At 42.1% G+C, this 15,020-nt stretch overlaps 1 protein-coding gene across 2 annotated transcripts in view; it reads left to right on the top strand.

Annotated features, from left to right (window-relative positions):
* The first annotated feature begins 845 nt into the window (after positions 1–845).
* UHRF1BP1 (UHRF1 binding protein 1) overlaps positions 846–15,020 on the top strand; it is a 63,267-nt gene continuing 49,092 nt past the window's right edge. The window contains exon 1 of one of the 2 annotated variants that reach the window (XM_032864278.1): positions 846–1,024. In XM_032864278.1, the coding sequence (XP_032720169.1) occupies positions 981–1,024 (44 nt within the window). In that variant the 5' untranslated portion in view covers positions 846–980. The remainder of the gene's footprint in view (positions 1,025–15,020) is intronic. The other variant, XM_032864277.1, reaches the window with a different exon arrangement.

Here is a 15,020-nt window from a genome sequence, read left to right on the forward strand (position 1 = left end):
ATTTCCTGTAAGCCTGTCTCAATATTTTACTCAGGTTTTTGTTGTAAGGTTCAAGTCCAGAAAACTGCCACCTTTTTCACCTTTGCCACAGGTTCTACAGGTGTCCCCAGCATATGGGTTACACTTTCAAGTGTGTGAACGACATAGGCTGGAAATAGCACTGGGCTGAGAGAAAGAACCCTGAGGTTCTCCTCCTGAGTTTCATTAAGTAGTCGTAACCTTGGGCAAGGTTTTTCAACTATTTTCCTGGGCTTCGGTTCCTTATGTGTTGAGTAAACATTTGCCTATTGGTTAGCTGGGTAAGAGCGGCACAGAGATGATGACGAGGTGCTCCCTTATCAGCTTTTTAGCAAAAAGCAGCAGACCGAGACGGTTCTAAGGGCGCGTGAGGTTCTTGAGACCGCTTGTCACTCCTCAGCCTGATTTCTAGAGTAGAGTTATCTGGTGCTCAACAATGAGTGAATGTGTGAGGGAAATGAATGAGAAATGGAAGAGGCATTGCGCAGTTATCTAGCAAATTCCTGTAAAAAGTTACAAATATTGCCGCCTTTCTCCTGTAGTTCAAAACGACTGCGGGAACCTCATACATTTCGGAGGGAAAGCCTTTTTGATTTCCCTGGGTAGAGAGGCAGACCGCAGAACAGTGGGACAAGAGCCCGGAGCCGACCTCCGCGCGTGCGCGCGCGCGCGCGCCCGCCCCGCCCCTCGTCACGCGCGGCCTTCTCCCTGCGCGCGCGTCGGGCGGCTGGCGGCGCGCGATCTCCGCGTTGCTCGGGCTGGCGGCCGCGGCGCCGCGCGGGTGGGTGGGATCGTGGCAGAGCTCCCCGCGCCGGGGCAGGGGCGGGAGAGCGCCATGGCGGCGGCGGTGGCTGCGGCGGCGGCATCCGGTCGCCGAGCCGCGGCGAGGTGAAGGGCCGCCTCTTCACGACTGAGGAGGCCAGAGCTGCTCGCCTGCCTTCCACGCGGGCCGCGGCTCCGGCATGGCTGGGATCATTAAGAAGCAGATCCTGAAGCACCTGTCCCGGTGAGAGCGCCAGCGCCGTCCCCCAGCCGTCCCGGGGCCCTTCCTAACCCTCTTCGCCCCTCCTCCGTACGCCCTCCTATGGGCCGCTCTCCCCCTCCTTCGCCCGAGCTGGGACTCCTTGGCGGCCCTCGCCTCAACTCGAGCAGGACAGTCTCCGGCCCGCTCCGCCGGCCCCGACCGTTGTCACCACTCTGTTCTTCCCTCTTCCTGTGCCCTCCCGTGCAGGGTGCTTCTGCCCTTGCTGGGGTGCCCCGGGCTTTCCTCTCGACCCTCGCAGCCTCCTTAAGCCTCCCGACCCTCAAGGATCTCCTGGCCGGCTGCCCCCAGCTCAGTTCCCACTCAAGTCCCACACCGCCAAGCAGGTCACCTCGTCGTCGCTTGCACGCCTCCTCTGTCTCCCCCCACTTAGTTTTCACTCCTTATTCCAGACAGGTGTTGGGGATGCCTTAATACTTTCAGCCAGCCTTTGTATCTCAAGGGGAGAGTGGTTCTAGCCTTGTACACGCTAGTGGTTTTCCGGAGGTAGGAGTAGGAGGCGGAGTCAGTCAACGGGGGACACAGGGCCCTTGCACTGCTGTATCTTACTGGTCTTCTGTTGCCTGGATGAGTGGTATGTGAGACCCTTCTGCTGCCACTGTATCCCCTTTTCTGACTGAGACTCTGGCTTGTTTACTCTTACTTTGATTTTAGACTTTAATTAATATTTAGATTCACATACATCTGTTGGTCAATAACCATGTTATAATAGTAAAAGCAGATTGGAGGCTGGAACTGGAAGGTGCCTTTGGACCCTTTACTAGGATTAACTTACTAATAAATTCTTTTTCAGACCGCATTCTTCTGGGTGTTCCGCGAGTTTGGTTGTTCTGTATAAAGATTTAAAAGTAGGACTAATGATTGTGAAATGGTATAGAAAATTTAAAGGAAAACTTAGTTTCAATAAACACAGAAGCAGAGAATTTTAGGATTTAGAGATGATCTAACCTAATACAGGATTGTGTTTAAGAGCCCAACTCTTTCTGGTTTACTTTCTTCAACTGTAAAATGAGGATAATAATAGTACTCTAACTCAAAGTTGTTTTTTTTTTAAGATTTTATTTATTTATTTGAGAGACAGAGCATGAATGGCGGGGAGGGCCAGTGGGAGAGGGAGAAGCAGACTACCGCCCTGAGCAGGGAGCCCCACCCAGGGGTCTATCCGAGGACCCTGAGATCATGACCTGAGCCAAAGGCAGACACTTAACTGGCTGAGCCACCCAGGCACCCCTCAAACGGTTATTTTGAGGGTTAAATATATATAAAGACAGACAGTGCCTAGCATGTAGTAAGTGCTCAATTAAAACATGAGCTATAGGGGCGCCTGGGTGGCTCAGCCAGTTAAGTGTCTGCCTTTGGCTCAGGTCATGATCCTGGAGTCCTGGGATCAAGCCCCACATCCGGCTCCCTGCTCCGTGGGAAACCTGCAGCGCCCTCTCCCACTCCCCCTGCGTGTGTTCCCTCGCTCTTTGTTTCTCTCTGTCAAATAAATAAATAAAATCTTGCGGGGGGCGGGGGGGGGAACAACCCATGAGCTATAGTTATCTTTTGGGACACCACTTGTGTGACAATTTGATATAAGCTATAGACTTCTTCAGAAAAATCTGCATATGCAAACAGGTTTTTTTTTTTTAAATGTAAATTCTGGGGGAGAGTTATGAAGCCCAAAAGCACATGCTGAATCCTGCAAGTCATCCTGGAACTAGGTGAATAACCCCTGACTAGTTCCACTCTTTAATGTCTGAGGAAACTAAAGCCTATAGAGGACAAACAACTTTCCCAAGTTGCAATGGAAGGTAATGTGGTGGAATAGAACCCAGCTTTCTTTCTTTTTTTAAGATTTTATTATTTTTAAGTAATCTCTATAACCAGCCCAGGGATTAAACTCACAGCCCTGAGATCAAGAGTCACTTATTCCACTGACTGAAACTGCCAGGAGCCCCTAGAACCCAGCTGTCTAATTCTGGTGTTTTTCCCTTTAGTGCACATATATTCTGCGCACTCTCAATGAGTATAGAGTTTTTAAGAAAAATTTTAATAATGTTTGCTGACATATTCAGTGCATCCTTAGTGAACAGAGTATCTCTTTCAGATGAAGTAGGAATAGGTATGACAGACATTGGGAGCTATGTGGTTGACTGAGGAGGAAGAGGAAGAAAAGGTTATTTGGGGCTGCAATATCAGGGTTCCAGGAAAAGATCGTAGGACTTGGATCTGGTTGAGGGACAGGTCACACTCCTTGCGCCTTTCTGTTTGTTTATCCTGGAAAAGTGGCCCAATCAAGTATGACATTTGTATCTCTGTATGGTCTCTGTGATACCTACAGAAGCTGGCCTGCCTGGAGGGGAATTAGAGTTTCTGTGGGTTGCCAAATCTCATGGGGAAGGAGAAGAGAAGGTATACTGAGTTACTATGTTAAATAAACATTTGTAGGTGCTTAATAATGATTTGTTTATGATGACAGTGCCACTTGACCTGGAGGAGAGTGTCTTAACAGCAGGACCAGTGTCTCTCATGTCCCAGTGACTCTCATGTTTAATTTTGGTCATGAAGTCCTGGATATTAATAGTGTTTTGTTGGAATGCATCTTCATTATTAGTATTTTGGTAAATAAGATTTGAGGGAGGTGGTCTTCAGGATATTTCTGTTAAGTCCCTGCTCCAGGCCAGGCCCTGATCTGGGCACTAGGGATTCAGCAGGGAAGAAGTGTAAACATCTTTTAAGGGTTTTATATGGTTTGGATGACTGCTGTGTAGTACACATAACTTCAATGCCTAGTATTCATTTAAATAGACCCAGGAGAAGACCTTTACTTAGAAACAAAAGTAATCATTTAAGAAGAAATCCAGAATTGATTTTTTACTACATTAGATTATTCTTGCTTTAACTCACTTTAGTTAATTACCTTTCGTAAGAAGAAATTTGATTGATTGTCATGTAAGTCAAGGGACTATGGCTCAGGGAAAAGAGCATGGACTCTGGAGCCAGAGAAGCCTGATTCACCTTCCAGCTCTGTCACTTAATGAACAGGTCAGCCTTTTTGAGCTGGTTCTGTTATCTGTAAAAGGTGAGAATAAGGAAGAATAAATACCATGTACCTAGCAGAATTTTTTGAGGATTGGGGATAAAGTATTTATTATAATGCCTAGCATGTAAGTAGGTAGCTATGTAAGTAGGTAGTTATGTAAAGAGTAACTATTATAACATGATCATTGAAGTTAGGGATACTACCCTGGTATGGATGGCAGTGACCCACCTGACTGGCTCTTTTATCTTAATTAGTTTTTAAAAATATTTTATGCATTCATTTGACAGAGCACAAGCAGGGGGAGCGGCAGGCAGAGGGAAAGGGAGAAGTAGGCTCCCTGAGGAGCAGGGAGCCCCATGCAGGGATTCCAGGACTCAGGATAATGACCTGAGCTGAAGGCAGATGCCCGATTGACTGAGCCACCCAGGCGCCCCCTTGACTGGCTCTTTTAGAAACCTTCCAGAATTCTTGGGATGACTATGTGGTTCAGTCGGTTAAGCTAAGCATCTGCCATCACCTTGAGTCATGATCCCAGGGTCCTGGGATGGAGTCTCACACTGGGCTCCATGCTCAGTGGGGTGCCTGCTTCTCCCTCTGGCCTACCGGAAGTCTTAATTATTTACTCTAAATAGCTACAGGAAATGATTCTGAGGGACAGAGGCACAGCTGATAGACATAATAGATTTTGAAAAACGTAAGTATTAGGTGAAATGCAGAAGCATACAAGATTTCATAGTCCCCTTGGAGAATAAGAGAGCCTACTGTGAACTCAGCCCTCTTAGTTCCTGATCAGTGTCTCCCCTCATTATTACTCATCCTTCTGAAGAGATCATCCTGGTCAGCCCCCAGGGGACAGTGGGGAGCTGCAGGCTGAGAGAGGCCCACTTCTGGCCCAGGGTCTGTATAGGTGAAGGTTTGTAGAAGTAGTCTCAACTTCCAGGTTTTCCTTTATACTAGACTTTGCTTATTATCACCTTTATTTCCTAAATAATTATTTTGTTCATTTTCCAGTAATGGTCAAATCATACATGTCTTTGTTTCCTTTCCACATTTTTTTTGTGTTGTTTCAGAATAAAGCATTTTTTTTAAACTTAGCAAATACTTAATAATAACCAACTGTGTGAATAAGCACTTTATAAGTCTTTTTTTTTTTTTAATTTTTTTTTAAATTTATTTATTTGACAGAGAAAGATCACAAGTAGGCAGAGAGACAGGCAGAGAGAGAGAGAGGAGGAAGCAGGCTCTCCGCTGAGAAGAGAGCCCGATGTGGGACTCGATCCCAGGACCCTGAGATCATGACCTGAGCCGAAGGCAGTGGCTTAACCCACTGAGCCACCCAGGCGGCCCCGGCACTTTATAAGTCTTATAATGATGTAATTCTCAGACTAACCTTATGAGGTAGTTATTAGGCCTACTTTATAGTTGAAGAAATGACGCCCAGAGAGGTTAAGCAACTTGTGCAAAAAAATCATGTAGTAGTTGATGGAACTGAGATTCAAAGGTAGGTTCTCTGATTCTCTTTACTACTGGGCTGCTGTACACTTTTCATCTACTGAATTAATTTCAAATTAAATACACTCTTGTCACCAGCATCCATATGAAGAAACAGTATTGCTAGCACCTATGAAGCCCTCTTGTGTTGTCTTTTGTTGTCTCTACCAAGGGGTAAACCACTGTCCTGATTTCTAACAACACAGATTAGTTTTGTCTGTTTTTGTTTTATTTTATTCTATTTTATTTATTTTCATATAATGTTATTTGTTTCAGGGGTACAGGTCTGTGATTCATCAGTCTTACACAATACACAACACTCACCATAGCACATACCCTCCCCAATGTCCATCTCCCAGCCACTCCATCCCCCCACCACCTCCCCTCCAGCAACCCTCAGTTTGTTTCTTAAGATTAAGAGTTTCTTATTGTTTGTCTCCCTGTTTTTGTTCTTTATATAAGTGGAATCATATCATATGTATGCTTCTATGTCTGGCTTAACTCAACATTTTCGTGAGATTAATTTTTTTTTTTTTTTTTAGATTTTAGTTATTTATTTGACAGAGAGAGAGAGATCACAAGTACACAGAGAGACAGGCAGACAGGCAGGCAGAGAGAGAGGGGGAAGCAGGCTCCCCGCTGAGCAGAGAGCCCGACGCGGGGCTCGATCCCAAGACCCTGAGATCATGACCTGAGCTGAAGGCAGAGGCTTTAAACCCACTGAGCCACCCAGGCGCCCCTTGTGAGATTTTTTTTAAATGAAAACTTTTTTTTTAATTTGAGAGAGAGAGAGAGATCACAAGTAGGCAGAGAGCAGGCAGAGAGAGAGGGGGAAGCAGGCTCCCTGCTGAGCAGAGAGCCTGATGTGGGGCTTGATCCCAGAACCCTGAGATCATGACCTGAGCCGAAGGCAGAAGCTCAACCCACTGAGCCAGCCAGGCACCCCCATTTTTGTGAGATTAAACCCTGTTGTTGCATCAAGTTGCAGATTCTGCATTTTCATTGCTGTATGGTATTCTATTATGTGACTGTACTTCAATTTATTTATATACTTTACTATCGATGGACATTTGGTTAGTTTCCCAGTGTAGGGCCATGATGAATAGTGCTGCTAGAACATTCTAGTGTATGTCCTCTGATGAACAAATGTCCATGTATCTCTCGGGGATATGCATAGGAGTGGAATTTCTGGGTTGTAGGATATGAACATTTAAAATTGTAATAGATATTATTAAACAGTTTCCCAGAGTGTCTGTACCAATTTGCACTGCCAGTGGAAGTGTTTGAGAGTTCTGGTTGTTCTACATCCTTGCCAACACTTGGTATTTTTCATCTCTTTCATTTTAGCCATTCTGATGGATGTGTTTTTATTTTTTAATTTTTTTTATTTTTTATTTTTATTTTTTTTTTAAAGATTTTATTTATTTATTTGACAGAGAGAGATCACAAGCAGGCAGAGAGGCAGGCAGAGAGAGAGGAGGAAGCAGGCTCCCCGCTGAGCAGAGAGCCCGATGCGGGGCTCGACCCCAGGACCTCGAGATCATGACCCGAGCCGAAGGCAGCGGCTCAACCCACTGAGCCACCCAGGCGCCCCATGATGGATGTGTTTTTAAAAATTTTTTTACTTCATCTGAGGTAAACTAGATGGCCACTTTATTTTTGCCTATGTTTAGTTTTCAAATTCTGATCTATTTGTAAATTTTAGTCACAAGCAAATTTCAGAACATTGAAAACATCTTTTTGGAGCACTGTTCAAATTAGGTTCAATAAAAATAATTAGGATAATTTATGACTGCTAACCCATACCATACTTTTTTTTTTTTTTTTTAAGACTTAGTTATTTCAGAGAGAGAGAGAGAAAGAGAAAACGTGTACGGGGGTGAGGGAGAGCAGAGGGGGAGAGAAACTCAAGCAGGTATGCAACACTAGCTCGGAGCTGGATGCGGGGCTTGATCTCACAATCTATGAGATTGCAACCCATGACGTCGTGACATGAGGCAAAACCAAGAGTTGGGTGCTTAACTGCTTTACCGACTGTGCCACACAGATACCCCTAACACTTAACATTTCTTACTTGGAATGGATCTGAGGCTTAGTTCCCTGTCAGAATAGCAGTCATATGCATTAAGAGAAAGGGGGTACTGTTCTTCAGGCATTTGGGTTTTTGTTAAATATTTGATCTTCAGACTACCCTGGATAATATTTTCATTCTGTTCTGTAAGCTGGGCACCCCATTTACATACCACTTCATCTTTACTAAAGGCACTAAAATTTGAATTTCATAGCTTTTGTATTACAATCTTTACAGCTTTCCAAGGTCTTTTGTAAAACATTTTCTTGTGTCTTAAAAAGTAGCATTTAAAAGCAATAAAAATTTAAAGCAGTACTGTTGTACTGTATCTGATACACAGCAGTTTAATATATGGCTCACAATAATGAAATTACCTGCTTTGAAAAATTGATTGAGAGGCACATCAATGTAGCAGAAAGAACCAGGACTTTGGATTCCAAAAGGTGACTGTGCATTTTGACTCTACCACTTACAAGCTATGTATTCTGCAAGTCTTTCAGCTTCTCGAAGTTTCAGTTTACTCATCTGTAAAATGGGGGATAGTAATGGACAATGTGGTTTTGAGGATTAGAAATCATTTATAAAAGTGGTCCTGAAGGGGTACCTGGGTGGCTCAGTGGTTTAAGCCTCTGCCTTTGGCTCGGGTCATGATCTCAGGATCCTGGGATCGAGCCCCGCATCGGGCTCTCTGCTCAGCAGGGAGCCTGCTTCCTCCTCTCTCTCTGCCTGCCTTTCTGCCTACTTGTGATCTCTGTCTGTCAAATAAATAAATAAAATCTTTAAAAAAAAAAAAAGTGGTCCTGAAAAAGTATTCAGTAAACAGTGACTATTATTATTTATCTAGTATTTGTTTAAGTTACTCGAGAGAGATTGCTTTTAGTTTCTGAAGATAACACTTTTCAACATCTTTAAGATTGTGCCTAACATATCTAAAAAAAATTAGACCTTTGAACATTTATTTGTTTGTTTATTTTAAAGATTTTATTTTATTTTATTTTTATTTTAAAGATTTTTTTGACAGAGAGACACACAGTGAAAGAGGAAACCCAAGCAGGGGTAGTGGGAGAGGGTGAAGCAGCTCTTTGCTGAGCAGGGAGCCTGATGCAGGGCTTGATCCCAGGACCCTGGGATCATGACCTGAGCCAAAGGCAGAGGCCTAACGCCTGGGACACCCAGGCGCCCAGTAGACCTTTGAATATTTAGAAATTACGTTTAACCTTGTAATACAAAGAGGTGGAGAGGGATGTTCTTTGTATCAATGCTTAAGGAGAGAAGGGAACAGGGCTATTTCTATTTATCTTTTTTTTTTTTTATATATATATATCTCAAGGCATACTACAGAGGAAACTTTGACCTCAGCATAGGTGAAATAACTGAAATATATACACAAGGTTGGGTCCTTAGTGGATGTACTTATACATAACCTAAGAACATAACATAATTCTTAGAGTGAAAAAAAAATCAGCGGTCATTTAGTTGTCATCACCTATAAGTATGGCTTTAATCATTGAAAGAAAAGAAAAGATTTTTTTTTTTAGATTATTTATTTATTTGAGAGAGAGAGAGTAGAGCAAGGAAGAGAGAATATGAGTTGGGGGGAAGGGGAAAGGGAGAAACAGGCTCCCTGCTGAGCAGGGGGCTCATTCTTGGGGAGGAAGGGGCTTCATCCCAGGACCCTAGGATCATGACCTGAGACAAGGGGAGATGCTTAACTGACTAAGGCACCCAGGTGCCCCCAAAAAAGATTCTTTTCATCACAACTCAATTACCTACACCCTCCATAATGGCAGGGACTGTGGTCCCTTGGCTGCTTTGAAAACCAGAGAGTTTGAGGGTGCTTTGAGTGGGTGCAGGAGAAGGTGTGTGGAGTGGGAGTGCATGGCTGGAATTCAAGGAGCCTTATGTGGAGAATGGGAATAGTAGTGGGGGGAGCAGAAGGACAAGGAAACCCAATTCACCCAGTATTGTTAAGGGAACTTTTATTTTTGTGTGCTGAGGCAAGTATTTGCTATTGATGCTGATTATAGATACTAACGAATATTTTCCAGTATTAAAGCAGTATAATCAATCAGTATTTATAGTAAAGGGGAAAACTTAAGTGTAAAGTAATACACATTAGAACTTAGGTAAAGGGTATGTTGTTTGTACCTTCTTGCCATAAAAATAAGGACTAGATGTACTATAAAATACTTGTTGGATTGACATTTTTTTATTTGCCCACAGCAGTGATCATTTTACATGTATACTTAGTCCTTATAGTGCATTGGTCGTATATAGCTTGGATGTCAGCTTATCATTTAAAAAAAATTAGAACATCGATGGTGAGAAATCAGTGTATTTAAGTCTCTGACTTATGAAAGTGGTATGTTCTCAAATTTTATTTCTAAGTTTGGGGTTTGGAGTATGTATTTCAGTAGAAATAGTGTATTAAATGTCAAGTAGGTTTCCAAGTTATCCCACCGGGGTCTTGGTTGTTAGGGAACCATTTGAAGGAGGAGTGGAGATAGAGAAGAAGAGAAAAGTTTTTTCTCTCCCATTTCTTGGAGTAAGATCTTTTAGATCATTGGATCATTGCATCTCAGCAGGACTTTTTGTGGTTGTGATTAAGGGGTGTGGCCAGCGTTTAGTTAGCGGGCTAGAGACGCTGATATCCAGTTTGCAGAATAATCTCACATAAAGAAGCATTGTTCTTTGTCCTTTTTGAATTTTGAATATTTGTTAGATGCATGGGTTAGTTACCCATTTAAATTATGTAAACCTAGAACCTAATTCTATTGTAATAAACACAAAATATTGTAAACTTTAAACTATAAGGAGTGTTCTAGACTGCAACTGCCATGGGGGAAGATTGTTTTGAACTTTATCAAATGTTTGTCATTATTTTAGAAAATGTTGTCACTCTTGGCAGTGCCGCTCGTGGAATTGAGTCTGTTAGTGTTGAGAATCACTGACTTAGACTAAATTCTAAATCAGCTGAAGTTTGCTCTTGATACACCTTTTCTTCCCTTGATGTCTTTCCCATCTCCTAAGGTCCTCCTCATGCACCCTGTTGCCCTAATTCTACCTGCAGCCCTGCTCCTCTCGCTTTTGCTCCCAATTCCCATTTCTTTAGGATATATAATTTCAGCTAAGTCAGGAGGGGAATGTAGAGAATGTATTTTTGAAGGAATCCTACTCTAATTAAACCAGTTCTAATTCAGAATATGTCCCACAGGGTCAGCTCCCCTAAGTTACTCTTAAATTCATAGCATTTGGCTCCGCAAATACTCTGGAAGTTCCGTTTGTTTTTGATTTTCCAAAAATTGCTTCTTTGGCAGTTGGGGTGGGGCAGGGGATTGGGCAGCCATTTGTGGCATGTATGAGTCTTCTGAAAGTTGGAGAATTCCGATATATAGAAAATCCAGATAAGGATTGGCTAAATTCGTTCAAGCTGAGTGCCTCCAGCCCTCTGGTCTAGTGCTTTCTCAGGCAGAGCTGAAAACATCCACTTCCCATTCCTAAGAAAAATCTGTCTTTCATTTTCTTTTTTGTTTCCTTTCTTTTCTTGAAATCTGTGGGTTTTGTTTTTTTAACTTACGTGAAAGAAGGAACTGCAGTTCAGGAATACATTTCATTTGAGAAAATGTCTTAACAGAGGCTGATGTGAAATTAGAGGTCTGGCAGTGTCTTCTAAGATATCCTTTTCCTGAACCTCAGCAGAGTCCTCACTGTCTCCCTTCCTTTCAGGTGAAGTTGGTTGTGGTTCCTTAGTCCTCTGAACCCACAGGAGAGGGTCCTCAGTCTCTTTGAGGAAGATGTGCTACAAGATAGTTGGATGGTCAGCTGCAGGTGGTATGTCAGCCATTGTCAGATAGGAGTCTAGCCTTCCCATCAGATAGTCCCATACCCTGGGCTGCCTTTGTGCACTGTGTTTCTGAGACCATTTATTCATTGATTCTATTAGGAAACTTTTTTACTGACCACCTGAATTGTATGCCAAGTACTAGCAACTTGAAAACAAATGAGACAGGATTCCCTTTCAGGGACTCGACTGCCTACCGCAATAAACAGACCTGTAAACAGTAAGCCCAGTAAGGCATTAAGAAGTATCTATGGAGTCTGGGGGCCACAGATAGTCATGGCAGAAAGGTGATGCTGGGCAGAGGGAGCTGCATGAGTAATGGTACTGAGTTGAGAAACAGAAGGGGACCTTTAAGAGACTGCATATGGTTCTGTGTCACTGGAATGTAGGGTTTGAAGGTGGGACGTAGCAAGAGACAATATTGGAAAGATAGAGAGAGGCTGGATCATAGATGCCTGTATACTATGTCCAGGCATCTAGATAGGGCTCAGCTTGTTTTCTGTTGCCATTGATCTGGGTCTAAGGCAATTGAAACTCCAAACCTCTATAACTCTTTTGATTTTGTTAAAAGTGAGAGAGATGGGGGGAAGAAGTCAGAGAGATGTTAGAGTGTAGTTAAGGCTGCAAGTTCTTGAGCCATACTGCTTGATTTTGAATCTTAGCTTGTTATGATCTTGGGCAAGTTATTTAATCTTTCTATGCTTCAGTTCTCTACTATAGAATGAAGATAATAGTTTTCATTTATATCATGGGGATATTGAGAGAAATTAATTAAATGTATAACAAAGTGCAGTTTAGGACATTGTCTGGAATATTAGGACAGTGTCTGGACTAAAGTAAGCAATCATTAAATGTTAGCTATTATTTTAAAAATAATTTTTGTTCTCAGAGAAATATCATCCTCCTTTTTCATTTTTCCTGATTTTTTTTTTAATTTTAAAATCTTCTAGAAAGGGCTTTTAGAATATACTAATCTCTCTCTTCTTTTTAAAAACCTAGCACTTTTTATTGTCTCTAATGGGAAGGGTGTGCCTTCTTCCTCGGCGTCACAGATAAATTTATTTCCGTGTTTATATACGACACTCTTAAATCTGGTTTAAAATGTCCGGTTCATTAGAGTATTCTAGTTGGTTTACAGTATGTGGAAGAATGTGGCTGGATTGTTGGATATACCCTTTAGTTCATTCCATCTATGTGGCAGTTACCATTTATTTGCTTTGTATTATTGTCAGTAAACATTAACTGAGCATTCTTACACTAGACTTTGCGCCAGACACAGATCTAAGTGAAACAGTTCTAACTCTTGAGGAGTACATAGCCCTCCTTAGAGTTAGAGACCTTCGTTTTTATTTTAAGCTCTTCTTTGTTTCCTCCATAGCTACTTACACCGTTTGAACCTATTTACTTCAGTCAGTCATTGTGCTACTGTCTTAGGTGTTTGTTCATTAAATGATCTCTGTCTGGGAAACTACTCAAAGTAGTAAACATTAATTGAGCATTCTTGCTCAACTGCTAAGGCTTTTCTTTCACCAGCAGATGTGAAACATGACTCATTTTGAACAGTCTCTGCACCCCCCTCCCCTTTTTAAATAGGCTCCATGCCCAGCATGGAGCTCAATGCGGGGCTTGAAGTCAGGACCCTGAGATCAAGACCTGAGCCAAAATCGAGAGTCAGATGCTTAACCAACTCAGACACCCAGGTGCCCAGAGCGGTCTCTGCCTCTTAAAATAAGCAAACGTTAGGGCCAGTTCTGCTCAAAAATTAAGGACAGCCTCGCGTATGAAATCTTTTTTCCTCAGTTTCCCTCTTGAGCAAGTTTCAAAGCTCAGATAATTTATATGCCATACTTCTTTAAATAATTGTTCGAGGCTATGCCATAAAGAAATATCTGTTCACATTCAGTAGTGAATGACCAGCAGTGCCTATTCTGAGCAATAGCAGCTGCAGTTTCACTTCAATGAATCCAAGAGCCCAGGTGTAAGTCTTAAAATTAGAACTATAATACTCAGATTTCATTAATTCTACTGTTGATGTGTTTTGGGAATTGTCAAGACCTGGAAATACAAAGGAAATTAAAGGGAATATATTAGGATGACAAGGAATGTTTCTAACAAAGTGAGATTTGCCAAGACTTTGGACATGAAGTATAGTATCTTCATAACTGGTTCAGGGGAGAGAATCTGGGACCCAGTCAGTATGGGAACTGAATAGTTAAAGAATTGAGAGGGAAGAGGGCAGCTGTTTCTGAGTTACAGTTGGTAAGGAGCCCCCACTATCTTCGTCCTAATTCTAGGATGTCCAGGGAAAAGGTATGTGGAAAGGACATTGGAAAAGAAGTTACAGCCATAATTTCAAGTGGTACTCAAATGTGTTAACAGTCAGTTAGATGAGGAGCCCATATGTAACATGCCTTACATGCCTAGACCCTTGCTAGTGGATCAGATTGCAAGTATTCAGTTCTAGAAGAAGACTGGCTTGGGGCACCTGGCTGGCTCAGTTGGTGTGGCATGTGACTCTTGATCTTGGGGTTGTAAGTTTAAGCCCCATGTTGGATACAGAGATTACTTTGAAGAAGTAAATCTTAAAAAAAAAAAAAAAAAGGACTGGCTCAAATCAGACAAGGTATTAGGGCTTCAGCTAAACAAGCTAGGTTTTAACAAGGCTCTGGGCTTAGGAAGGGAATTAGAATGTTCATCAGGGCTACTGTTTAACGTTAAGGAAAGAAAGCTCTCCACAGTCTCCAGAATATCAACTGGCTTCTTACTGGGATGGGAAGGTAAGGTAAAAGTGAGTGCTTCAAGTCATTGACTACACAGCTACTACGGGTGTGGGGAAATGTGTATGATTGGTTACAATTGTAGAGAGTATGAATCAGTATCATGTTTGTAGAGGAAAATTTGGCAAATCTGTCAAAATGTAAAAATGTACAATTCCACTTTTATGAGGTCATCCTATAGAAGGTATCAATTAAGAAAAACCCATAAGCCTTTTAATGAAATTAGTATAAAAGAGCAATCTGTAGAGACTTTATTAAATAAATTCTAATTTTCCATACAGAGATGTTGCTTGTAGGTAACTCCCCAATTATTAAAAAGTACTTAAAAATTTGACAGTGTAAAATGCCCAAGATACATTGTTCATTGAAAATAAAAGCAAGTTTTAGAAAAGTATATATAAAATAATTCTATTTTATTCTATGAATTGGAAACTCATTTTTTCCTTTATACCTATTTTTCTCTTTATACTTTTTTATATTGTTTCAATTTTTTCAATTTTTTAAAGATTATTTATTTGAGACAGAGAGAATGAGCAAGTGAGAGAAGAAGAGCAAGGGGAGGGAGAAGCTGACTCCCTGCTGAGGAGGGAGCCTGATGCCAGGCTCAATCCCAGCACCCTGGGATCATGACCTGAGCCAAAAGCAGATGCTTAACGAACTGAGCCACCTAGGTGCCCCTGTTGCAATTTTTTATGATAAGCACTTCACTCACAGACCAAGAGGATGATTTATCTATTACCATCTGTCATACT

This window comes from Lontra canadensis, unplaced genomic scaffold, assembly GCF_010015895.1.
Source record: "Lontra canadensis isolate GAN:19392208 unplaced genomic scaffold, GSC_riverotter_1.0 scaffold27, whole genome shotgun sequence".
NCBI classification, from domain to species: Eukaryota; Metazoa; Chordata; class Mammalia; order Carnivora; family Mustelidae; genus Lontra; species Lontra canadensis.